The sequence below is a fragment of the Syngnathus leptorhynchus genome, chromosome 5 (assembly GCF_054491065.1).
Source record: "Syngnathus leptorhynchus isolate UIUO chromosome 5, UIUO_Slep, whole genome shotgun sequence".
Lineage (NCBI taxonomy): Eukaryota > Metazoa > Chordata > Actinopteri > Syngnathiformes > Syngnathidae > Syngnathus > Syngnathus leptorhynchus.
The window spans coordinates 9,559,507-9,584,887 of NC_141199.1; the positions used below are offsets into that span (position 1 = coordinate 9,559,507).

General features: G+C 41.5%; 3 protein-coding genes across 7 annotated transcripts; all 3 read right to left on the bottom strand.

Annotated features, from left to right (window-relative positions):
- Positions 1-553: 553 nt before the first annotated feature.
- Positions 554-3,663, bottom strand: tekt4 (tektin 4). The gene is made up of 8 exons (XM_085912223.1): positions 3,460-3,663; positions 2,701-3,244; positions 2,461-2,531; positions 1,938-2,081; positions 1,776-1,862; positions 1,558-1,693; positions 1,234-1,388; positions 554-1,160 (listed from the first exon to the last, which is right to left on the bottom strand). The coding sequence occupies exons 1-8, from the start codon at positions 3,567-3,569 to the stop codon at positions 947-949; spliced, it is 1,461 nt and encodes a 486-aa protein (XP_085768349.1). The 5' UTR covers positions 3,570-3,663; the 3' UTR covers positions 554-946.
- A 2,628-nt stretch (positions 3,664-6,291) lies between these two features.
- On the bottom strand, positions 6,292-11,053 carry LOC147056782 (meteorin-like protein). Of its 2 annotated transcripts, XM_085913129.1 has the most exons (6): positions 10,916-11,053; positions 10,684-10,828; positions 9,605-9,788; positions 8,923-9,148; positions 7,655-7,714; positions 6,292-7,360 (listed from the first exon to the last, which is right to left on the bottom strand). In XM_085913129.1, exons 2-6 carry the CDS (start codon positions 10,788-10,790, stop codon positions 7,044-7,046), a joined length of 894 nt encoding a protein of 297 aa, XP_085769255.1. In that variant the 5' UTR covers positions 10,791-10,828; positions 10,916-11,053; the 3' UTR covers positions 6,292-7,043. The 2 variants fall into 2 exon arrangements, with proteins under 2 accessions (XP_085769255.1, XP_085769254.1); XM_085913128.1 differs by having other exon boundaries at positions 10,684-11,010.
- Positions 11,054-14,416: 3,363 nt separating this feature from the next.
- qtgal (queuosine-tRNA galactosyltransferase) lies at positions 14,417-24,602 on the bottom strand. Of its 4 annotated transcripts, XR_015066050.1 has the most exons (13): positions 24,310-24,602; positions 24,052-24,168; positions 23,755-23,854; positions 23,102-23,166; positions 22,380-22,445; positions 20,954-21,049; positions 18,352-18,447; positions 17,877-18,001; positions 17,143-17,278; positions 16,966-17,034; positions 16,818-16,892; positions 16,580-16,720; positions 14,440-16,067 (listed from the first exon to the last, which is right to left on the bottom strand). XR_015066050.1 is itself a non-coding variant. In XM_085912112.1 (12 exons), exons 1-12 carry the CDS (start codon positions 24,433-24,435, stop codon positions 14,498-14,500), a joined length of 1,143 nt encoding a protein of 380 aa, XP_085768238.1. In that variant the 5' UTR covers positions 24,436-24,602; the 3' UTR covers positions 14,417-14,497. The 4 variants fall into 4 exon arrangements, 3 of the variants coding, with proteins under 3 accessions (XP_085768238.1, XP_085768237.1, XP_085768239.1); XM_085912112.1 differs by lacking the exon at positions 16,580-16,720 and having other exon boundaries at positions 14,417-14,569; XM_085912111.1 differs by lacking the exon at positions 16,580-16,720.
- Between the last annotated feature and the right edge of the window lie 779 nt (positions 24,603-25,381).

The following is a 25,381-nucleotide window of genomic DNA, read 5'->3' on the forward strand; positions in this document are numbered from 1 at the left end:
GCGGTTGAAACACTTCAAATAAAATCAACCAGATTACCAAAGAATGATGCAAATAAACGCTTATCTTGTTTCATAAGCCTTATCAATTTCAATGACATTTCATGAAAAATTCTATCCATTTTATTCATCGTGTACATCAGTGGTTCCCAACTGTTTTTTTTTTGTCTTACTTATGCTTCACTAAAAGCAGAACATAACTAATATGAAAATTATTTTAGTCACTTTCATTTGTACATGTAATATTTTGGCATTATTTTCTTTTTAACTCAGTTGCCTTGAAAATATGTAATTAAAAATATGTACAGTATAATTATATAATAAAAAAACAGGATGTGTGCAAACACCATTTTACGGGTTTATGGAACGACTGAGAATAATTTTGGAAATAAAATGTTTTGCATATACAATGTGCTCGAGTTGGGAATCACTGATATACAGGAACATTTAAAAGTAGTAGATGAGATACTGGAAAGAGCTCCTGTGATTTCAGGGAGGAATGGGGTTGGAAAAAAAAAAAAGTCTTAAGATTTAGTATCTTGAAAAGTGAGGTCTTGAGACAGCCTGAATATTCTGAAAGAGCATTTTATTCCTTTACTGAACCTCACAGACATTGCAACATCCCTTGGAGAGTGATGAGTGGTTCAGGGAACATCAAACAACATTTTAAATCATATAAATGACCACCCCATAGTGCACACTTGGACACTATTGAGAATATTTGGTTGTGTGAGCAAATGTAGTTCTGGGTGGAAATAAAACACGAGACATGACACAAATCATGCTCCTTGAAATGATCTCAGGATGAGTGAATTCTATCATGACGCTTCAGGCCGTGTGGTTATGTGGTTATGGTTGCTCACACTGCAATTGGAAAATAAACCCACTCCATGCAATATAAATCCTCTACTCTCTTATAGGAGTCAAATCAAAGCAAACATATATTCATTCAGTACCCAGAAAGAGTGGAGATTGTCGGATACAATTTGCGTTGAGTCATGCATTTCTCTCTTTCTATGAACAGAGTGTTGGATTTACACGTAATGTCCTTCTCGAGTGCCATGCGGGTCTCCTCCAGGTGGGCCAGTGAGCTGCGAGCATCCTTCAGCTGCTTCTTTAGAGATGCCAGGGTTGCGTCAATCTCCCTCACCTCTCCTTCCAAGCTGTACTCGTGCAGGTAACCCAAAGTGAGACGGCATACAATTTGTGTGTACATGTGTGTGTGTGTGTGTGTACCTGATCTGGGGTTCATCCCTGCAGAGCTCCATGTTGGGTCTGTGATAGCGACAGTACAGCCTGGACTCAACCACTCTCTGTGGGGCATCTTTGTCATCAATGGCTTTCTGCAAAGCCACTATATTCCTCTCCTGGAATCCAATCTGCACCAGGGTCTGCACATACACACACAATAACAAAACAGTCGTGCCTTTGGACTTACTTGACCTAATTATTACCAAACCAGGTCATCAATACATGACTAGTGCCACCGAGAGAACTCTTCCTGGCCCAGCTTGCCCACAAATGCCAAAAGTGTGTTCTTGTCAATGTGTGTGTGTTGACCTGCTTGAACTGTGCCTCTAGCTGGATCTTGGCATCCATCTGTTCCGCGCAGCGCTGGAGGAAGGCTTGGTCCACATTGGAGCATTGGACTCTCAGGTCCTTAGTGGTGTCCAGTAGCACCTTCTCTACCAACTCACTGATGCACAACACATACACACAAAAGTTAATGGCCCAGTGATGTTGTGACTCAAAAAGTCAATTCCAAACAATGCTCTAGCCTAAGATCCTTAGAAGCCTTTTCCTCCCGGAAGGCCCTGCGGAGGTTGTCTTGCGTGAAGTTAATCCACGAAGGGACGTTAGATATCCTGTAAGACCAAAGCAACATTAACGGCTATGCTGACTTCCAGTTGATAATTAATTTTATGTCCTGTATTCCTCACTGCTCCATCATAGCGGCTGAAATGGCATGGTGCTGGGTGTCTGTACTCTTGTCATTGAATCTTCCACTTTGGAGGTCAAAGGCGTAGGCCTCGTACTTATCCGACCAGTCAAACTCCAACGCCTGCTTGGTATCTCTGTTCAACCTGATACCCAACGACAACAGAATGAGACTCTTTTTAGATTTTTCTTTTTAAAGAATGAAGCTCAACAATATTTGAAAGCTCTCATGTCAATCAAGGGGGAAACCATCAAATGATCAATGTTACCTTATATTGAATACAGAGTGTTACCATCCACTATCTATTGTACTTGTCCTCGTTAGGGACACTGCTGGAGTCGATCCTAGCACACATTCGGGGGAGACACCCCTGGACTGGTCACCAGCCAGTTTTCAAAATTAATGTTAAAAAAATAAAACTAGGCAAAAATAAACTTGTCTGATAATCCTTTGGTTGTATTTCCCTATGGTGCGTCTGTCTGACAACGACTCTACAGTAACGGTGTCAAGAACGTGATACTTACTTGATCTGAGTAGCAACCTGGTCAATAGTTCTCTTCAGAAGAGTCTGGACATTCCTGATCAAGTCCACTTCCTATTTGAACACACAAATGTGATGTATAAACCATGTGTGTTGCCAGCAGGATAGTATTGATCAATGTTGCTTCAACTATATTAGCAATAGTTGTGACGTCAGGGACTGTGCTTCAGTGATATCGATTTTCCTTGGCTCAATAGGATAATAGAAATATTGTTCAATGTACCTTGTGCAGCTCCTCCTCCACACAGTCCCGGACGAGGTCTGGTCCCAGTCGTCGGCTCCTGCAAGTCAGGTTGTCGATGGCGATGGCGTAGGGAATCTCGGTGGCATCCAGCGCCTTCTCCAGCCTCAACTTGAGCGCTTGCAGGGCCGTGGTGTCGGATAGCAGCCGTCCGATGTGCTCCTGCAGCTCAGACCTCCAGCGGTGGATGTCCTGCAACCTCTCTCCGAGCAGACGGGTCACATTGGTCTGGGTGCAGACTGCGGTGGCCTGGGTCTCCTTTCGCAGGACCCTGGACTCTTCCTGAATGGTCTGGGCGTCGTAGTGGTCAGCACCGGCCTGCCGGAGGAGGCTCTGGTAGCTGGTCAACCACTCGGCCGGGGTGTATTTAGCGGAGCGGAAGCCCGCGGAAGCTAAGCCCGCGGTAGCTACGCCCGAGGGCGGCTCCAAAGGGGCCCCTTGCTCCTGCAGGAGCCCCTGAGACACCGCTCCGCCATCATAGTGTAACTTTGACACTAACACTTCCCCTCTCATTTCACGACAACGACTAAAACAATTCAAATGGAATAAAAGCAGCAGTGAACACTTAAGTTACACAAGGAAGTGCAGCATAGGCGGCGTTTGTTTACACGTTGCCTGGATACAAGAAGCAACTGTGGTCATTTGAGCAATGTGTAGTCAATAAACAAAATGCGTGCAGCTCTCTAAATTATTCAAATGTTCCCAGTAAGATGTCCCTTTATCTCTTAGACATTTTCTGACCTGCACATAATTTGCTTTACGGTGGAGGAATCCATAACTTGTAGCTCAGTCATCATTTGCTTTGCGCTGGAGGAATCCAAAAATAATGGATCAGTCTTCAAGTTGGACATAATGTATAAAGAACAAAAATGTCTATTTTGTGAATATGCCCCAATTTTCTGACGACCTTTTCTGCCTTCCCCCACGACGCTCTGTAACAGAGCCCTTCTCTGTGTGGTCTATTAATTTAATCTCAGATGGAAACCTTTGAAGCACGTCGGAGCACGATTTGAACTCGTCATTTAAACTATGTGAGCGGTTTTTGTCACAATGCCGGATTTGGCCGCTAGAGGGCGCCGTTGTCCTACAAACACAGCACTGGACATGTTTATCCGGGAGCCTGAATCTTTTTTAAGATGCGGAACCCACGCACGGGGCCCCAAGCAATAGTGGATATTGGGGCCCTCTATATCTGCCAATAATATTAGTAAATGGTGAATTGTATTGCAGCAGTGTTATACTACGAAATGAATGAGGTTTATTGACTTCACATAGTATACAGCCTTAAAACTGTTTGTTTAAAAATTGGACCGACCCAGGAAGTTCAATCAGTTTGACCCAACTTCAGGTTTTGTCAAAAACCAATCGAATTGTTGGGTTGTTTTGTGCAGAAAAAGGTGTTTTGGGCAAGTCGAGTCGGTTGTCGAGACTGTTTTTTCCCTTCAAAAATCAGTTTTATACAGTCATTTATTATGACTTATCCAGCTCCCAGCAAAAACCATTACACTGGCCCATTCCAACGACTTTCACACACTTGCCTGTAAATAGTATTGTGGCTTGTGTACATTAACAGCAATAAATCATTCTGTGGAAGTTGACATGAATTTAATTGTGTGCATCTGTCATGCTGTGCTTCTCGGGTACTCGATGGAATCCAGACATAGTAAGAGCCTCAAATATTCTACCACCTTTTAAAACTACTGACCCCACCATGCCCTGGCCGGTGCATCGTGAACGAGCATGGCCGCGTTTGCTGCGCATGCACTGATATTTTCCCTGAGCTCAGCCATTCCCTGGACTCCATCTGACCACACAGCTGTGCTTCTTGCATACCGCAAGTCAAACTCTTTCCATACCTCACCCACCCAAAGGTTAGCAATAGCAGAGGGATAAGTGTGTCCCGAATTAGTGAGTATGGCAAGAGGAACTGTGGCTGTTGCCAAGAGAAATTGCCAAGGGTGGTCGCAGGCCAGCTGGTGCTTGGCTTTCTGCTGCTGACATGTGAGCAACACACAAGACATGAGTCCTTTTAAGTTTTCTTAAACAACAAGCTAAGACTAATATATTCCCAAACGTGAAGCCAAGTAGTGGTGCAAGGCGTATTGATATTTATAGATAATCCTTCCAAGGCTCCAGGGCCTTCCTCCAACCTTCACACTGCTTTATGTCTATTCTTGGTTGCTTCCTTTCACTTGTCTCCACACCTTGTCACATTTACTTGATGACTGGAATAACGCACTACCTTAGACTTCACAACTGACCCCCCCACCCACCCCCCGAGAAGTGTACGTAATTATTATCACAAATTTAGCTTGTCTGACTATTTAAAAAAAAAAATGGCGAGGAGAATGTGTGGTAAGTGAGTGTCAAATTGTTGCAAAACTCACATATCTCATTGGTGAGACCTTCAACTTGGTTGCTTCAAGATCTTTTTTTCATATGTGAAGGTAATAATATCAAAATACTTCATAAATATTTTTTTTTTCTTTCTGGTGCATGTCTGCAACATCTGACTTGTGAACATAACATGAGCTTTTAAAGATGGTCAGTTTACTACAGATTGCTGTTTTAGTTCTGAATGTGAAGATATTGCTGGGGCAGATCTATTTAAGATAGTATGTCATAATATAATAATAATTATTATTATTATTAGAAGAAGGGCACTAAGGTGATACTCTTAGTTATCACCTGTAACAGAAAGTTATTGTGTCAATTTTTTAAAATAATATACATAAAACTGGATACATTTGCTCCATTTGTCAGTATGGCCAGTGCAGCCTTTGTTTTTCCTGTATGCTGCCCTTGGAGGTAAAAGTTGGGACACACCCGTTACAGAAATCATTCATGAGGCTCATGAATAATCCCACAGCACAGCTGTTTTGCAAATGTGGCTGCATATTTGTTGAATGTCTAGAAGCAAGACTCACTATTTTTCTTCAGTATTTGTTTGCACAGAGGTCATGCGGGCTTGTGTTACTGGGAAAAAACAACAACCATGATTTTCGACTAAAATCAAATGTCAGCAGTTATTTTGCTCGGAAATGACGAGAAAACAGCCGTTGGTGCTCGACAAAATGACTCATCACTAATACAATTTGAATTCAGATTTAGTTACAAAAGGCTTGTCATTAGCCTTGAGGGAACAAAACAATTTTGAGATATAAATTATTTAATTAACCCCAACATGCAAGCAATGAAACTGCCAAAATGTTTTATTGCTCTCCAGTCAATGCACAACAAATTTATTTTGGGGAATTCTGGTACTATTTCAATTGATATGACATTTTTTACATTTACCAAAGGTTTGTGAATGATCAAATCAATTCTGCGCAAATTTTTTTTTCTAAAAATAGGAAGATCAATAAAAGAATTCTGTCAATACAGACACAGCAAAACACGAGGATAACAGGCGAAATACAGATGATATATAAAGACTCACAGAGTTGAAGATTATACACTTCTGAAAGAAGATGATACTGTTTTTAACAGAGCTTTTTACAAAGCAAACATTCAATTCAAGAATGATCAAACAAAGAAAATATCAACCTCTTCAAAATAATGGACTAAGTCGTGTTTTGACAAAAAGCTTTTTCTTTTATGTTTAACGTCTCCTCTATTGGACTCCTGAAAATAAGTGGTTACATTTTTTTTGCTTGCTGAAAAAAATTGGAAAAGGTACTTAGGCCATTATTTTAGGAAGTTCCAAACAAGTTAGTGCTTCATATCTCATTATTTACAAACACTTATCTTGGTACAATGACTTGGCAACAGCATTATATTCAATTACAAATAATTTGATGAAATTCATTGATTGGCAAGTATGACAACAGCACATGACATTTGATATTTCAGGGATTCGCGGTACAGAAAGTTTTCCACAAGCTCACTATGTTACCTGTTGCCTCCACGAAGGATACTCACTTTTCACCAGCATAGTCAATTTGTTGTTTGATAAAGCAAAATATCATTTTTTTTTTTTTATAATTCTTGCAAGAACATTCCCTTAAATAAGAATTTACAAGTCATAAAAATGAATGAACATGAAAATATGAACGCCTATTCAGAATGCCAGACAAACTCAATAGCAATTGAAAAATAATACTTCATACCCCGTGTAAAATATTTCATCTAGTCTCTTCAAATCATGTAGTAATAAGCTCTAGGATATTAATTTGATTCCATTGGAACCAGATGAAAAAAAACCAACAACCGTTACCATCATTTTGTAGATGAGAAAGCTCTAGGAAGGTCCACTGTTTACAGATTTGCTGCACAGCAACAATACAAGGTTGTAGATGACCTCCGTTCTCAAGCTTTGCATTCCCTCAGTCAACGTCAACTTGACAAGGGTTGGTTCCTGCGCTCCGCGCTCTGCCGTAAAGCCTCAGGAAGTCCTTATAGCGAGGCGCGCAGCCAAGCCACGCTTCGCCAAAATGGACCGAGCCGGTAAAAAGGTACTCGTCTCCTCCGTGGGGAAGGCCACACTTTGTGGGAATGCTGACACGCCCCGTCCAGCGCCGCACTTTGGCCCCACCGCCGACAAACACTCTGTTCTTCTGGCGGAAGAGTCGGCTCAGAGTCAGCTCGGCCTGGGAGTGCTCGTCGCCGATGGATAGCGCGCTTTCAAAGGTGCCGCTGCCCGCTACAGAGACAACACAGATCTTATTCTTATGTAGTGTGAAGAATTAATCGCATTCAAATCGACATTGCGATGGAGAACAATGCAATTTTTAAAGTTGTCATAGAGAAAACTGCAAGTCAAAGTGTTCTGATTGAAGTAGATAAACACATTTATATATGTGTTTATATAGATAAACCACATCTAAACCACACCCCCCCCCCACCACATGTATAATTTCAGTAAATAAATAAATAAATACATTTAAAGAAATCCTTGGACTAATCAACATGAGCACAGCTTTGTATTTATATTTACCAAAGTCACTGGTGCAGACAGCCAAGAGGACTTCTTCATCCGAACACGGCTCACAAGTGACTAGAGTAAGAAAAAGAAATTGGTATTAGCTAAAATTGCATTGTAGCTAACGTCAACGTAAAAAAATGTGTGGTTGAGATTCTTTGAACTGGTTGGACACATCAAAGACCAACAGCAAGCACACTTCCTCTGTTGCTTCCAAGCTGATTGACTCTTATGGGTGGCCTACCCAAAATGCCTCAATCTTTTGATTGACAGCCGAGGGATGATTGGCTGACTTTTATGCTTGACCCCAAAATGACCTTTTGATTGGCCTGTTTGTTTTGACAAGTCTGGCTGAGACAAGATGGCAGGGGGGGGGGGGGGGGGGGCAAGGGAGTCATTCATGCTGACTGAGATGGCTCACGTGGGCAATGTGGCCTTTTATGCACAAAATCCCCCAATTGTGTCCTGTCACTTTCGCTCACATCACTGAGACAGACCTGCGCTGAACAGATTAACATCTCATTACAGATGATCACCTACAAATTGAGGACAACTACATAATAATGGACTATGTGAAACATAAACTAACTTGTGACAGCTGTTTTTGACTTTGTATACATATTGAATTTGAGTCGTTTTTATTAGCTGTGCAGACTCCCTCCTCAAAAACTAAATTGAGACTTCTGCAAGGATTTTATTATACTTAGGTATTGCTTTTGAAAGTCAGTGCAAAGATCAACCATCATTTTCTGGAAATCTTTTTGGTGCCACCACAAAAGGGTGCCAAAGACAGTAAAGGGGAAAAGTGAAATGACAATAACAGAAGTGGAACTTGGGAAGGTTAGGAAAATGTCTGGCTCTTCCAAGTACTCTGCTTTCCACCCACATTCCAGAAATATGCATGTACTCAATGAAGCCTCTCAAATGTCCATAGGTGCGAATGTATGTTTGTTCATATGTGCCTCGTAAATGGCTGGCGGCCAGTCAAGGGTGTACCCTGCCTCTTGCCAGGAGTGGGCTGGGATAAGCTCCAGCTCACTCAACCCAAATGAGGCCTTAAAATGAATGGATGGATGGATAGTGAATGCAGCAAATCAACACTTCAAATCATTGGCATCAGCAATATGATCATTATCTTAGTTTTTTTTTAAAGGAGATTATATAGACTAAAATATACATTTTCCAGCCAATTCAAAATAGCTCCCTTGCATTTTAATATAAGACCTCAGACATTTTTTTGGTCAGGATAAAGAACTGCATACAACATGGTGGAGTGTTCTTACCAAAACCAGGTTGAAGGTGTGGGTACAGGTGTGCTCCGGGCCCTTTGCTGGAGACCAGCTCGTATTGGAAAGCAGTTATCCTGCGACTGATGTCTGCCTGGTGGACGGCCTCCACAAAGAGAGCTCCGTTGGCCAAGTTGAAACAACGTATTTTTCCCTGCGGCTGTTCGCTCTCGGCCATCAGCAGCCTCAGATCACCGGTTCGCTCCAAATACAGGTGAGAACCCTTGATGACGATACACAGTTTTTATTATGCACCAACAGTAAAATGGAATTTCTAGAATGCTATCTTGACTAACATGTGTCCCAACGTGCACGGTTTTCGATTAGGAGTTGTCGCTCAGTCTTTAGAAAAAAATCAAATGTGTGTGCCTGAGACCACACCGCCATATGGAACTTCTCAACATTCACCCACCATCTGCACTGAAAGATATTTATTGGTTTTGGTGCTCACATTTTCAGCTATCAAAATACCTAGAGGATTTTGTCAATTGATTTTTTTCTAACCATGGGTCCTTAAAAGGTGAATGCAGAGAAGAAGGAGCAGATGATGTCTGTTATTGAATTTTCTTTCATTTCAATGAGAAAAGTTGATTTGGGATACGATTTTTTTTTGCGTTACAAGCATTGCCATGCACTGAATTAAACTCGTAGGTCCAGGTACCACTAGTAAAGACACTACCTGCGAGTGATGCTGGGGTTTGACGCACGCATGGAGACCTGCCATGTTTGCCGATGTCGGTTCTGTGTTTGGACGCAAGTTGACGATAATGGCGCCAGTCGGGTAGAGCCACTCCAACGAGCCCTGGGAGCAACGCAAGTAGACCTGCTCCACGTCTCTGCGATGCGACTCGTGGCTCAGACCACTAAGGGGAAAAAAAAGATTTCGTTCATGGGGCGCAAAGATAATAAAGACAACATTTCTCTCTTCTACTGATGTGGTCAGCGTGCACGAGCAACCTCAACATCCAAATGACAAGGGGGTTATTAAGTCGTTAGAAGTCGGCTAAAATTTACAGCGCCACATGTGAAGTCATCCCTCTCGTTCTTTACAACTTTAGGAGGGGGACAAGTGATCAAAGGCTCCATATGGTTTTATTTATTTAAGATAGGAACTGGAGATTAGACATTCTTGTGCTGGGCAATGTGGATTGCATTTCAACATTTTAGATCAGCATCTTAAGTGAAAAAATAACAGTTGGGGACAGATGGAGCAGGATTTGTTTATAAGCAGATCTTTAAAAATAAATGTTATTTATTAGTCTGACCTAAACAAACACGCAGTCATAAATATGACGTCGACATAATCCCCATAAGGGTATTTTCTGCAATGATCAAAGTGGAAGAAGAAAAGTTACTCATTTATATTCCCATCAACGCGTCATATAAACAAACGCAGTTAGTTCATCCATCGATGCCAGCGTCAACTTGGCAGATGATTTTTGGCAACTTTTTGTTTTACCGGTGCGTCTTGAGATTTTTCTTATGTAAAATGTGTGGCTCGGAAAAAGTTAGACTGCACGCTAAAATTCAATTCGGGGAACAAAGAACGAAAAAAAAAAAAACTTGAAGCGCTCGAATCTCTCCGAAAGAGAAGTTTCAAAATAAAACGCTCCTGTTCGTTTTATTTAAAAGACGCAAACATCTACCAGCCTGGAAGAACACAAACAATGTTAACAATATGGTGTGAAAAAACAAAAGTGGAATTTGTACCCGTCACTGCGCGCATCGTGTGTTTGTTGGCGTCGGCTCCATCCTTACCTTCCTCGCCAGTTGCACAGATCGCTGGAATACTGAGCCGCGGTACACAAGGCCCGGTACACAAGCGCCATTATGACCCACTGGAGTGCAGCCCACGACCGGATCATCCTGGCGGTCCGGATCCCGACGATTGTACTGTGCCTCTCTAAGCCGTAAGAACCGGTAACCACGCACGGTGTAAAAATCCGCGTCAGCTACATGGCGGGTTAGAGGCTCGAAAGATCTGCCTTACCGTAAGGGGGACTGGGGAGTGCGCGCGCCACCAGCCCTTTTTAAATAAGTTTTCTTGGCCGTGCACGGTGGGAGCGTGCCAGAAGCTGACTGGACACGCGAGTACTTGCTCCAAGCCACGCCCACCTACACCCGCCTTGAGACTGCAGTACGCGTGCACCGCGCAAATTGGTGTGCGAGCGTGCGTGCGTGCGTGCGTGCGCGGAGTTTCTGCGGTCAGCAAAATGAGCTTCTGTTGACCAAAAATACTGAACCCATTTTAGATTCAACACAAATGAATCAAGTTGGGGTATTGTTTCTTTCAATGAATGGTGGGAAGTAAGAAATGATGCATTTATCTCGTTAAGTGCATTTTCCACATTGCTGTAGTTTAGTTGAGTAAGTATTCTTCTGACGTCTTTTGTATTTTGAAAACAGGCATTGGGATATACTTAAGACATTTTTTTCCCCCGATGTTATGATCAGATAGCCTTAAAGAGAGTGAATAAACACAAAGAGGTCATTTTTCTGATGTTATCACTAGATAGGATTAAAGATAGTAATTACCTAAAACATTTGCTAAACTACTATGTTAATTCAAGTATTAACTATTTGTATTCAAAATGTGAAAATGTGTTAAAGAGAGTGAATAAACACATAGAGGTCATTTTTCTGATGTTATCATTCGATAGGATTAAAGATAGTAATGACCTAAAACATTTGCCAAACTACTACGTTAATTCAAGTATTAACTATTTGTATTCGAAATGTACATAGCATAGAAGAATTACAGATCTCGACACGATGAGTTGTTGGTGGAAAAAAGACACAAGGAAAAATCACACGTGTGCTCTAAACGCCTCTTAGGTTTTCCCGTGAGAAAACAGTCGGAACGGCAAGCATGTTGCCCTCTTGTCACATTCCCACTGAGTGCCACAGCAATGAAGTGTATTTCGAGAAATACCTAAAGACCACTGCACTCCCCTCAACACACACACCACCACTGATGGATGGTACTAGGTGGGCTGTCACTTGTAAACGTGGTACTCAAAACAATTCTCACTGCTTCCCCATTCACCTACTGATGACCATGAGGGTTCAGTGTCTTGCTCAATAATAGGGTCTCAAAGGCTGGGAATGGAACTCTTAACCTCTGGGTTGGAAGGTTACCACTCTACGACTGAGCCAGGCCGGCCCCAGGAGGCATTTCTCGAAGTATGGGCGACAGTAACTTTCATTTTTAATCAGAGCGGACAAGATCAGACAATTATGTTAACTAAGGTCATGGATATCTCAGGGGGTCTTCAAAACAAACTTTTTACAACCCCAAAACATTCTCCAAAGAAGGCTGATGAACTTTATGTTCGCCATGGGAGATAAGTGGAAAAAATTCCCGGAATAATCATAAAATACGTAAATATAAATGATTTGGCCTGGAACCTGGGGGTTCAAAGCATATTTTGTGGGAGGAGGCCAGGGGGCAGTGCCCCCAGTAAGTGAGTCCCGCACAATGGCAACTAGTTGTTGAGAGTTGCTCGCCTGAAGTATGATTGAATTTCCCATTGAGTATAATAAAGGGGAAGAAATTGTGAAAAATACAGACTGACAGACTTTGATCACTGTTGCCAGATGTGGAGGCAGCAGAGGGAGTGTCATCCTGCCACCACAACAGAGGAAGCCAGTCATGTGTGTTTTGACCTCATCGCTCGTTCACCCTAGTACAGCAAGTAGATTTCACCCGCTCCCATGTTTCACCTGGCCCCTCTCAAGCAGTCCCATGAAGGGGAAACATTTTGTCTGTCCACATACTGCTTCCTGATGGTGACACACACTCATACACACGCATGCACGCACACATACACACACACACACACACACACGTACATTCCTCAGTCTCTGATTTCAACCTTCATGGTTCTAACTTCCTCCACACTCTCACACGGCACACTCTCCTTTCTTGAAAGTGGAGAGGGGGGGGGGGGGGGGCTCCCTGAGGGTGCACTTGAAAATAAAATCCCCGCAGGGAGCATCTGAGCCATAGTGATCCACATGCACCTTCCAGGTTACACAATTTGCAAACATCTTTTTGTTCATTACTTATCAATGTTAAAATAGTAAAAAAAAAAAAAAAACAAGACCTTTCAGATATGTTTAAAAGTAATTATTGCAAAGCAAACTGGAAAGGATAAAAAAAAAAACTTGCAAACAAAACAGTTCATAATCCTTTCATGCAGCAAAGAAAAAAACATGTTCCCAATCATGGCATTGAACTACCTTTGTGTTTGCGTTCTTTGATTTGTTGCCTTTATCTTCTGACTGTCGCTTGGATGATGGACACATAATCACTACCCTAGCTAATTATTAATGAGTGAAACACTAATGTGCAGCACAAAGTGTGTGCCTTGAAACATATCAAAGGAGAATTTCAACTGATAGATAGAAGGTTTCATTCCTTTCTGTCATTACTCAGTGCAAAACAAAGATTTATGTTGAAACGTCACAAAGGCAGATGTCATCAGACCATGTTGTGCATGTGTTCTTTGGCCTTGCATAGCGTGACGGCACAAAAAAAAAAAACTAGGAAACAAAGGAATGTGTTAAAAGGCCTTCAGTGTCTGACCTTTACGAGCGCACTTCACCCAAACACACCCGATTCTTATCAGTTGCCCTGCTTGGTGCAGGTTTATTTGACCAGCAGCCTCCGGGGTCAGTGTCATTTATTCTGCCTGTGTGTGTTAGTTATCAGGACTGATGTCTGCAGAGGGATGGAGTGTAAACACAAAGTAAAAGCTATGTTTACTCTCTACTTGGATCTTTTTCATGGATTCTCCATTAGGGTTCATTGTGATCAAGTGCTTTATCATGAAGGATTGCAGAGGGGACAGTTTGTGTTTGGACAGAGCAAAGTCTCCCTCAAACAACTGGCTTTGGTTTGTTACTCTCTAAAATGTGTCGCGTCAATCTGGCAGACTGAAAAGATGTGCTGAAGAGATGAGACCAATCATATGGGTCGATGTAAACCAGCCATCGCCTCCATGCAAACATTTGGGGACACATGGAAAAAACATGCTAACCCAGAAAGATTGTTTTTTAATTTTGGTGCGCTAGTCTTCATGATTATGTTTTCGATTCACGTTTTTTTCTTGCCACAGCCTTGCTTATCTCCCCATTACTTTTTTTGTGCAAAAAGTCAACTTTATGGGACCAATAAAAGTTTGAATGAGTTGTTGTTTTTGGATGAGCACGGGATGAGATTCTTTTACTGATTTTAATCAGTTGAGAAATGGTGATGCTATCAGGTGCTTTTAAAACATTTTATACCATTCGTGCAACAGAAGACGAGGCGTGGATGTTTGGAACGTTAGCCGCGTCTCTGATACTGGCACTAGCGAAGACAAGTGAGCTCAACCAATCACAGGGAGCCTCCTGGTGCGAGCAGATGTTGAAATGCATCATCCTGGACCAAAGATGTGAAGTGGATCAGAGACAAAGAATCAAAGGAGGCAACATTTGTTCCAAACGATCAGTTGAAAACATCTTCTGATTTTCTTTATTCTAAAGTCATTGTTTGACTATTTTAATGAGAGACACTGAAATGAATCAGCTAATTGAAAACAAGATGGATAAGACAGACAATGGTGATGATCATCTGTAATTGCAGAAGCATGATGATACACTATGTGGAGAAAACACAATAAAATACACAATATTAGGTCCAGACGTTGTTGGACAATTTTGATGAATTTGCCAACACAATGAGGTTGCAAAAAGAAAAATAAGATGTGCTTTAATTTCAGAACTTTCACAAACATTTGCCATTTAGGGATTGCAGCCATTTTATACTCTTATTTTCATGGGCTCAAATGTATTTGGACAAAGTGACACCATTGTAGTTATAACTATTATTATTTTTTTTAATACTTGGATTACAGTCAAATAACTGTCTGAATATCACCAAATTCTCAGTTACCTCCCTAGGGTTTGCTTTGCCGGGCAAACTCTGAGCCACAATCGCTTTTTGTTTTATTTACCTAACTGTAAATGCTTGATTACCACGAGTGCTGGGCAAACGTGACTATCTTACAAAAAAAAAACCCTAATAGCACTATCAGGCTCAAACAGTCGTGCCTATTCATTGAAAACAATGCTGCAGTGTGCCCCTGCTGCCTCCTTCCAAGTTGCAGAGTGCAGATTTACAGAAAGGCAAGAAGACTGAAGGAAATATGTGGTTAAAGGTCTGTTTGGCTCCAGGCGGAAAAGGTTCACGCTCCGTGAGGTAGAATAAACTTTTTGGAGGGTTTACGTATCAGAGCTGTACTCTCTTGGAGAGAATATTGTTTCATAGGAGTCTTGCAAAATGCCAAACAAGCACAGGCTGTGTCCATGTTTGTAGCAGATGTGTCCATGTGGTTACATCAGACAGGGAGGCGACACCCATCGTTGAGTTCAGTGCTCTGATGCTCCACGCATTCCCTCACAACATTAAAAAGTTCAAGTGTAAAGGGCACACCTTTGATACCATCAACTTGCAGCTGTAATCATTGAGTCATCTTTTAAGAAAATGTGTCTACTCCAATAAGCTAAAAAATGAAGGAATAGCTTTGGAAGGTCCCAGTTGATGAGCTGTTTCTATCTTCTTGCCATTAGGAACATCACCATGGATACAAAATACATTACGTATGCGTATGAAATGTGCAGCAAGTCAGGAAGCAGGTGAGAGTAGTTAAATGCAGAGAGTGCCAAAAAAGCTGAGATGCTTCTGTCCAAAAGTAAATCAACTTGCATGCACATTAACACCAAGTTGGTCTCATCATCGCAAGTTTGCAGGAAACTGACAGTCCAGAAATATGTCATTATTTACATAAACCACATCAATGCGTAACATTTTGCTTATTCAACCTTGTCATAATGTTGCACTCATGTTTCCAGTATGCTCACACGGAGCCATTCCCAGTGCTACCATAAGCCAATCATTTCCTAGCTTGACAGAAAGAATTTAATTAGCCGTAAGATATGGCCCTAATTCCTCTTGATACCTCCAAAAATGGAAAGACTCCCCCAACTTGCCCCATAACAAGATTTCTCTTAAGCAGTCAGTTGAAATGGAAGAAGTCTATTCCTTCTTTCAACTGCAACGAGTTGAGGTTTTCTTCTAGAACGCCACCCGTCATGTCCTAAACACAAGAAACAGTGCGTATAAGAGAAGACCAAGCAAAAATGTTTACGCAAAACCTCAATTGACATTCTCCAGTATTTGTTCTAAGAATCAAACTTCGACTTTTTTGGGGAGGTATCTTGTTGACATCCTGTCTTTTGAGTTTGCACTGGAGTTTATAAATGTGCTAGAAATTTACACCCACATTGACAAGCCTACAAATCAAGTTTAACCTTGGCTTTGTAAGCACAGTTCAAAGACATCCTATTGTTGCTTTGAGCGATGTAGCATTTGGCTGACAAACATGGGATTGAGTCCAGGTGGTTTTCAGAGAAAATTACACCGACTCCACATCTAATTCCCATAATTGACCAATTAGTATTGCCTGCTGATGGGGTCAGTGTAGATTTGATGTCTGAGTCTGGGAGATAAGGATGCTATTTGTCATTTGGCAGCGAGAATGTTTTTCTTGGCCGCCTATGTGTGCATTTTACCAGACACTGCAAAAGAAACACGTGAAAAAAAATGAACCTGGTTTGAAGATTTGACAAAGTCCTTTTTGACAACAATTTAAAAATGAGCAGATCAGTTGATGTTTATCCAAGCGCCATGTGTTCAAAGATCAGGCTGCTGTCTCTAGCCATTTCCTGCAGGCCTCCTGTGTGCTACGTCCTGTGCCGGGCACACGCCCTCGCTCATTATGTCGTTAGCGCAGATTGTTGAACTGGAGGTTAGAAACAGCAAACACACAAAAACACTTTCAGCTCACCAGTTTGACACAGATGATAAACGGGGGCGACGCATCTTTGTAGTGCAGGATGGGAATTCGTGGCTTTGGTCGTTCCTTAAGCAGAGCACATCAAAAGACAGCTTAGTGCTAACTCTCGATGCATAGATAGGTGTTTAGTTAATCTCACCTTGGAGTCCTCATAGGTGTAAAAACCTTTATTAATCTTGTTGTGGTCCACATCACAGAAAGCTTTGACCTTTAAAAAAATGACATCACAGGCATGAATAGAAAACTGATGGTACCCATGAATATCTGTAGTGCATCCATTCATCTTTCTATTCTCGCAATATATATGACGACATACTTTCTTCCGATTAGTGTCGTCAAGGCAACGATACAGCTTCCGGCCCTGTTTCCCGGCATTCCATATGGTGAAGCTCTCCCATTGGCTAATGACTCTCTCCTGAAGAAATCCAACTCGCAGGTTCCAAATGGTTTCCCTAACAATGGAGATGGCATATAGTAAGCATGTTCGTATGTGTCCCTTTTAACCTGGCTCATCAACACGCTGACATTTTTTACATAACGCACACACAATCACGTTCATAAATTCACACGTCTTCATGTGTCAGACAATCATCTCAGTACGTCTTTGTCACCCTCCCAAGTTTTTAAGAAAGCATTTCTCACCTCACCAACATTGTCTATAATTACTTTGTGTGCGAGGCCGGGTTTCACTTGTCAAAGGAAGTAGCGGATGAGGAGGGGGCGTCAAGGAGTTGGGGGGGGGGGGGGGGGTTCGGTGGAAAGTGGACAAGCTTGAAATAGGCTTCCCAAAATAAGGCGGCTAATAGATAATGACAGGGAGGAGAAGGTGAAGGGCCTTGTACATAATAATAATAATATTGTATATAATAATAAAGAGAAGTTCAGAAAGAAAAGTGAAAAAAGTATGATATAGCTGAGTACGTCCTGGCCAAGTGATGCATTGCATGTCTGTGTTGGATGGCAGCGGGCAGCTGTGAGTAGGTGGAGGATCAACAGTATGTCTAAGTGCACGAGTAGCTGAGTGGAGAAGGGTTGGATGGTGAAACTGACTCTTTCACAGAGTGTGTTGTGGCCTTCTCGTGGTAACGGTACACCACAAGGCACTGGTCAATTCGGGTCACCAGTCCTCCTTCCCGAAGACTCTGGTAAAAGAAGATCAAATCCTCTGGGACTCCCTGGAGACAGAAACGAATCAAAGTGAAGTAGACGATAAAAACTCGTGAACCCCTGCGTAAGAGAAGATCTTGCAAATAAATCAAAACAATACAATACACCTTGATTTATACTAAAGTGCATTTTCCAAGAGTTGCAACTGTAACAAAGCGTTTTGTTTACAGCAATGGGACAAGCACAAAGACAGTGAAAACTGTAAACTGAAACACAAATTAATGTACAACTGTAACAGTCGAAAGTCAGTCAAAAGCAAAAGGATAAATATCACTTCAAAAATTGAATAATAATCCCACAAGAAATGTATGCCATACATGTGTTTGCAGTGTGGAGAGTAAAGGATTTTGTGCTTTACTTTGCTCTCCTCGCTGAACCGTCCAACAGTTGAGAACCAGTCCCTTGAGCAGAACCAAGTCGGCATGATGACTGTTGGTCCGTGTGAGGTGTATACCTAAGGTGCAAGAAATGTCCTCAAACATCAGCGCTTTACAATGCAAAGTGGATTGGCCGGCCATAAAAGGAAATTCTGTCAGCTTTTCAAAGATGTAAATATTGTAGGAACGAGCGCCTATCCTTGATGACAACATATCAAATTAGAGTCAAGCAACTCTGCCTGCACCAAAGTCAGGAGAATGAACATCATCACTGGCTAAATATATGACTACAGATCATTCAGGAGGAATTAATTATGCTCTTGTTTGGATCAAGGGCTCCCTCTATAGTTATGATGTGTTGTTTACATTCAAATGACTGGCAAATCCAAATCACCAGTGCCTAAATCAGTCAAATCTGACTGTGACAGACACTGACTACAAAAGAAAAATAAATTCTTCAAGTGAGAGTGAAGTGCTCTCCTGTCAGAAACACAAACAATACCACAAATGCTAAAGAAGGTGACCTGAGGTCACCATGATAAAAACAAGACAGCATGGTCTTACTTTAAGGTGACATTCTTAAATATGGCGCTTAAATGTAATGTCATGGTCCGTCCTACCAGCAAATGCATCATCTCCATGATAAGCATGAAGTGGCCTCACAAAGTCCCACCATGTGCACATGTTGATTTTAAAATCTGCAAAAAAATCTGCTCCTGAACAACATGAAAAGCTGTGTGCTTCCAGACACGTACAAATACAAGGGAAACATATATTTAATGCTTTTCTTTTTACCGTTTTTATTTCTTTGGCTGCATCTCCTAAACACGCCTTTATGAGCTGTATATTTACGTTCTCACAGACCCCCACCTCACTGCTCTCCAAGTCCCCCCCTTATTCCTCCTTCCATCCTCTGGGTGTCCTGTCACAGTTGTTGTGTTTAGCGTGTGGGGGTGATTTCAGGTTAATCTCATCTTTCTTCAGTTGCCTCACTATATTTCACATGATGTGTAAATGTGCGCACGTAAAATTTTATGTGCACACAATTGCATGGCTCCAAATGAAAAACTAGCCCAAAACGTCAGAGTCAGCTGGACAAATCTGCTAAATATGAGCATGTGTGTGTTTATGTGCATCCACCTACGTGCATGTGGGCTCCTCTGTTGCAATATTTCAACACTTTGCAGATGTAAGCTAAAGCCAAATGCATGAATCGGATAAATAAGAATGTGGGAAAGTCTGAGGCTGTGACTAGTGAGCCGGGATGGGAAGGTTATTGATAACCATACCTAATGTCCTGCAGATGAACACTCAAGAGTCCTGCTCTGAATCAAGTGAAGCAAGCAAGCACCACCCAGAGTAAATCTGGTTTACGTCTACCTAGGCCCGGCTTCTTGACCCGACAAATAGAAGCAAAGACGCAGAATGTGGAGAAAGAGAAGCGCAAGGAAAATGACTTGTTTTAAGAAGGGAGGAATGACCACATTCTCATGAAATGTAATATCATATAAATATCCTTGAATGCCTGGCAAAGCATTATCCAGACGGTGTGTGTGTGTGTGTGTGTGTCTGTGTGTGTAATCAAGAGACCTGTCGTCTTGGTGACAGTGTGTTTTGCTCAGATAGCAACTGCAGTTGCAATGCTACATTCCACTGCTACATAAATTCAAATACGGGAGACGCTACTCGATGTTTATCACAGCGAAATTTATTTTCCAGCTTTTAGCTTCTCTGCTCTGTAAACGTTTGAGTTTCCACAACTATGGTACAAACCAGCTTTAAGATACGGCCATCCAGCCCAAAATGATTGTTTGCAGTGTAATTGCACCTCTTGACTCAATCATCATAAGATGATCTGTGCATTTTCTATCCAAGTTTATGGTGGCGGGGGAGCAGGAGCCCATGTCAACAGACTACAAGTTGATTGCCAGTCAATCACAAAGCACATATGAAAAGGAAACAACCATTCAAAGTGATTTCAAGGTCTGCATGAAAGTCAAGTACGTGAACCAGTCCGCCATCAATGACCCGTATAGTCCCGGAACCACTATTTTTATTTTTAGATGATGTTGGATGACATTCAACCTTAGGAAGTTGTTTTCCCGTTGAAATACCTGACTTCTAACCAGTGAGGGGATTGGCTGTCTCCTCCAGTTTGGGCTTTTAATTGGCTTTCTGCTCCTTACACAGCATCTGGGTTAAACTTTAATATGCTGGCAGTGTGGATGTGAACGTCATGTACTATTGCAGCACTATAAGCATACCCAGATGTCCCCTGCAAATGAAAGACAATGTCTCCTCAGTAAACTTCACAGTGCAGCTCGGTTTGCAAACCTAACAGTTCCACGACCGACACTTTCCACTAATGACAGATGGCAGCGGGAGCCGCTTCCTTTGGTGGGACTGAGTGACAGAAAGGTCACCAGCGATCCGTAGCTAATATCCAGTCACGTCCACCGGGCCGTTTCCGTGGAAACGGCAAGGGGCAGGTATGTATCCTGTTTTAAAAGTGACCTGCTCAGTGCCTGCCACATGACCCCTCTGAAAGACTCATACAGAGTGCAGTGAGCTCAGAGTGTTTACTTGTGTGAGGAGTTGATCTTGAGTGATTGTGTTGATCCAGCGCGTGTAGCGTTCCGTGGAGCCCTCTGGAAGCCGGCGAACTCTGCAGCCTATCAACTGTAATAAAAAACACAAATTGATGAGAAAGTCAACATGGCTGCTTTTCAAACTTTGAAATGGTGATACATTCATTGGTATCTTGAACACAGTGAGCACAACTTCCAGAGGTCGGGGAAGTGCCTTGTGACTGAAAAAGGACAGTCCATAAAACAAAAGAAGTTCTAAAGTTGAAACTTACAATTATTTGAATAACTCGAATTTGTCGATTATTTTATTGATTAACCAAGGAATTAAAGAACAAATGTTTAATTAAATATAATCAGTCTGCTTTCATGGAGGATGACAGAGATTGGAGAATATGAGCTGTTGACAAGCTGAAATTCAAAGGTTTTGGACAACTATTAATAATTAATCTTGTAATTGAATAGTTGCCAATCAATCGATTAATCGTTGCACCTCTAAAAAACATTTAAAAACAAATGACAGTGATTTCTCTTTTTTTACAATTAACCAAACTAAAGTCTGTCACTAACAGGTTGACTTTTTCCAGAAAGGTAATTCAAGTAGTTCAAAGTATTGTGTATCTTAGTTTGCTGCTAGAAAAGTATCACACAAAAACATGACCAATATCCTTTGCGTATGAATGTTACAAAGGCCAGGTAAAAAAATACTAACACTAGCATGAAACCACAAAATCATCTTCTTTTTTTTAAAGTGGTATGGAATTTTTAAAATACAAATACATATTTAGGTTTTCTTTATATAGGTATATTGACAATGGCAGCAGTTGTAATGCAATGAAGATATGGTTTCATAATCAGACCACTTGTTTATATGAAGTTTTTAATATTCTTTTTTTGGCAGATTGTAGACCCAGATTCCACAGTCAATACCTAGCAGATGGGAGAAGCCGAGGCCCTTGCCCAAAAAGAAAAATGTTCTGCATTTTGACACAGAGCTGTCAAGTAAAAAAAAATGACAAGCGTAACAGAAAGGGACAGGCTGTTTGTGCAGGGCGGCAGGCCTGCTGTCTCTGTACTGTCTCCCTCACTTCCCTCACACACATGACCCCCAACCCCTGACCTGGAGGGCCACAGAAAGCATCAACACCGGATACTCACACTGCTCTGCATGCCAACATCATGGCATGTGGACACAGTCGCTCTTATTGTGCAAATATTTCAAACATTTGGATAAGATTCACTTCCCGCACACCGGTCTGCAAAACACATTCATGCAGAATGCAGACAAAAATGGCTCCTGTCTGAGCGAGCGGTGTGAAGGACAGATGACAGAGAGTGAAAAGACAAAAAAAAAAAAAACAATAGAGTCGTGCGAGGAAAAAGGGAAGGAAGTTAATGTATAAAACACTTGCACCAAAACTTACGGAGCTTGAGTGGAGGACAGATGCCTCAAACTGCAACCGAACTCTTTGGGGCAACATGATGTCATCCTGCGACACACGAGGAACAGTAATTTATAATGCATGTCAAAAATAAGTCAAGATGCAAACATAATAGCGTGTGATCTCTGTTTGAAACGGTAGAGGCTTTTTTTAACCTTTTCTCTTTTCTTCGAGAGACTACTCATTATAAATCGTATTAAACTTGATTAGCTCTCGGAGAACAGAACCCCAACATGAAAGAATTGGAGCAGATTTTTTTTTCCCCCCTCATCTCCTCATCTGGAACCGATTTTCTCTGAATGTATATGTAATCATGCATGGAGAGGAAAAGATCAGACTTGTAATAACATTTAAGATGTGCTTGACAAAGTCAAAAAGAAACGCTTTCGCTTCATCTACTTTTGGTCTTTTGTAGGACTTGAACTGTGTCGAGCAGAGGAACAAGTACAAGCGAGCTAATGGAGGAATTTTATGAGAATACAGTCGGACTGTCAGGCACCGTGTTTTGATGGACACCCTTCGTTGGAACGAAGAAAAGTCTTAATGTGGAGTTTAAAAGCAAAACTAAGAAGTGATGAGGTCAACTTCATTTGATTAGTGGCGGGGAGCTCCAGATGGTCTTTCCATTCCAGCTTTTTCAAATTGGACGTCAGAAGACAAGTGACGTTTTGATAGAACTAACATAAGACTGCACACGCACTTACCGCATCCTGAAAGCACAAGTATTTTCCACAACTCTGCGCTACTGCCTTATTTTTTGCATATCCCACTGAAAGAAAAAGCAGTATTTCCATAAGTTTCCATTTGTGAGATTTTACATTGACCTGTATGAGACAATGGTTAGAACATGATGTACTATGTAGATCAGTATACTTCTTTATGTATTTTTCAAATAGACAAAGTACTAAAACATCCATGCGTTCACACCACTGCTAGAAGAAAATGGTGACATTTTTTCCATGATTTATTTGCCACATGAATTTATGTGAAGTTAATTATGCTATTCTGAAAATGACTGATCATTAAGTATGACTATGTTAAAAACAAAGTTGCTGAGGACAAACAAATGTCTTGCATGATGCATCTTTGGGAACTGTCAGTTGTGAGTGCAGATTGTGTTTACACGCATGCAAATACTCAACAGCTCCTCAAGCAACACACATCTGAATTATAATGATGTGATGTTAGAATGTCAAGGTGGAAGTCATTTTCATTCAAGCTGTATAAAACTGGAAGTGGGGTGGAAACAAAACTGGCTGAATACAAAAACACATCTTATTGTGTCATGCAACTTTCTGAAAAATGATTGCTTCTAAGATGAGGACTGGATCGCTCACTACAACACAACAGAACGTACCTCCTCTTGGTTGGTCGGAGTTATGGCCACTAATTACCACGGAGATGTCCCTTGCTTCTAATTTCCCCCTCCAAGCCTCCATCACTTTTCTGGAGTCATCCTAGAGAACAAGCAAATGCATAACAAAATGGCTTTGGAACATAGAAAGCTATGTGGTATGATAATTCAATGAGGATTTTTTTTTTTTTAGAGAAAAGATGGATCCATGCTGGAAGAGTGATGCATGTTGAGATTCTATACATACAAGACAAACCACACAAGGTATGCGAAAATGTGAAGAAATCCAACAAAACATACAGTACTGGCATCATCAAACATGGATAGTTCCATAATCCCGGTGAAGTCTTGGTCCAATATTGATTGCAGACACTCATCCAGCCAACAGGAGGCGTTGTACACGGGCATGATGATACTCTGACACACATAAGATATTTCTTATTCGGCATCCGACCGCCCAAAAGACTGCTGGGATGGGCTCCAGCACACCCGCGACTCGTGTGTGGATGAGCAGTTTGGAAGTTAAAAATTCAATTTGTTTATTTGTTTCTCACCTACCACGTCAACTTTACTCTGGCTCTCCTGTGCGTCAGGTTTTGTTTCTGCACCAGTTTGTATGGTACGAAGACGCTTTGGAGGCTTCATGTTCAACTCGAACTCCTCGTCTGGACATTCCATGGTCATCTCAATGTGAAAACGGACAATCACGGGCTAATATTTCAATATAGAAACTATTTCACTCATGGAACCACTTCGATCATTAGTTTATTTTAAGTACTGGTAGTTTAAGGGGCATTCTTTACGTGGGTAGCTCGTTCACGTGTGCGCTCTGCTATGATTTCCGCAAACAATCCAACTCATTCTCTGATTGGTTAATCGTAGACAAACAACGACATTGGATTCGCGGTTAGTATTGTCAATCATAAAAGTAGGAGACGTCACAGTAAACGCCCAGTTTATGTGCATGGACTACAGAAATGGAGTACATTTTATTTTGCAATTTTCGCAGAGTACTCTCATAAAGTTCGTCACTGAGTTATAGCATATAGTCATACGTATCGTTAGCCAAATTGCAAAGTGTTAAAGTCAGTTTCAATGTACTGTTACCAAATCAATATTAAAAAAAAATGTACCAATGTGCTTTCTAAACTGTTATTTTGTTTTTTATCTAAATAATAGTCAAATGTGATATTGGGCAAACAGAATTCTAACGTTTTACAGTTAATACAAGGAAAAAAAAATTAAACAAGCCATGTAAAAAAGAACAAATAAAAACGATCTAGTTTTTATAGAATGCCACCCTAAACAAATGTGCTTTTAATTTTTTCAAATGTTGCCTGAGGATGCAACAGTTAGCTCAAAAGGTACACCCGGTAGAAGTCCCCAGTCAGTCCAAGGGCACATGTAGACAAACCATCATTCACGCTCACATTCGGTCCAATGGATGATTTGGAGTCTGTAATTAACCTAACAGGTACCATATGTTTTGGTGCTGCAGGAGGAAGCCACATAAGTATGGAGAGAACATGCAAACCCCACAAAGGAAAGCCTGAGCTGAGATTCAAACCCAAACCTCAGAACTGTAAGGCGGATGCTATGCCACCCTGCTAACCCAAGAACAACTGAACAA

What these genes read in the sequence shown, in the direction of transcription:
- tekt4 (XM_085912223.1), bottom strand. Translation starts at nt 3,569, where the DNA reads ATGTCCAACTTGAAGACTGATCCATTATTTTTGGATTCCTCCAGCGCA. An exon ending in TAGAGGCACAGTTCAAGCAG is followed by an intron (nt 1,389 to 1,557) that starts GTCAACACACAC and finishes GTGTATGTGCAG; the next exon opens with ACCCTGGTGCAGATTGGATT. An exon ending in AGGGATGAACCCCAGATCAG is followed by an intron (nt 1,161 to 1,233) that starts GTACACACACAC and finishes GCACGAGTACAG; the next exon opens with CTTGGAAGGAGAGGTGAGGG.
- LOC147056782 (XM_085913129.1), bottom strand. Translation starts at nt 10,790, where the DNA reads ATGATCCGGTCGTGGGCTGCACTCCAGTGGGTCATAATGGCGCTTGTG. An exon ending in AACCCCAGCATCACTCGCAG is followed by an intron (nt 9,149 to 9,604) that starts GTAGTGTCTTTA and finishes ATCGTCATCAAG; the next exon opens with GGTTCTCACCTGTATTTGGA. An exon ending in TGTCTGCACCAGTGACTTTG is followed by an intron (nt 7,361 to 7,654) that starts GTAAATATAAAT and finishes TTGTCTCTGTAG; the next exon opens with CGGGCAGCGGCACCTTTGAA.
- qtgal (XM_085912111.1), bottom strand. Translation starts at nt 24,435, where the DNA reads ATGACCATGGAATGTCCAGACGAGGAGTTCGAGTTGAACATGAAGCCT. An exon ending in TGTTTGATGATGCCAGTACT is followed by an intron (nt 23,855 to 24,051) that starts GTATGTTTTGTT and finishes CTTGTTCTCTAG; the next exon opens with GATGACTCCAGAAAAGTGAT. An exon ending in ACGACACTAATCGGAAGAAA is followed by an intron (nt 17,035 to 17,142) that starts GTATGTCGTCAT and finishes ATTTTTTTAAAG; the next exon opens with GTCAAAGCTTTCTGTGATGT.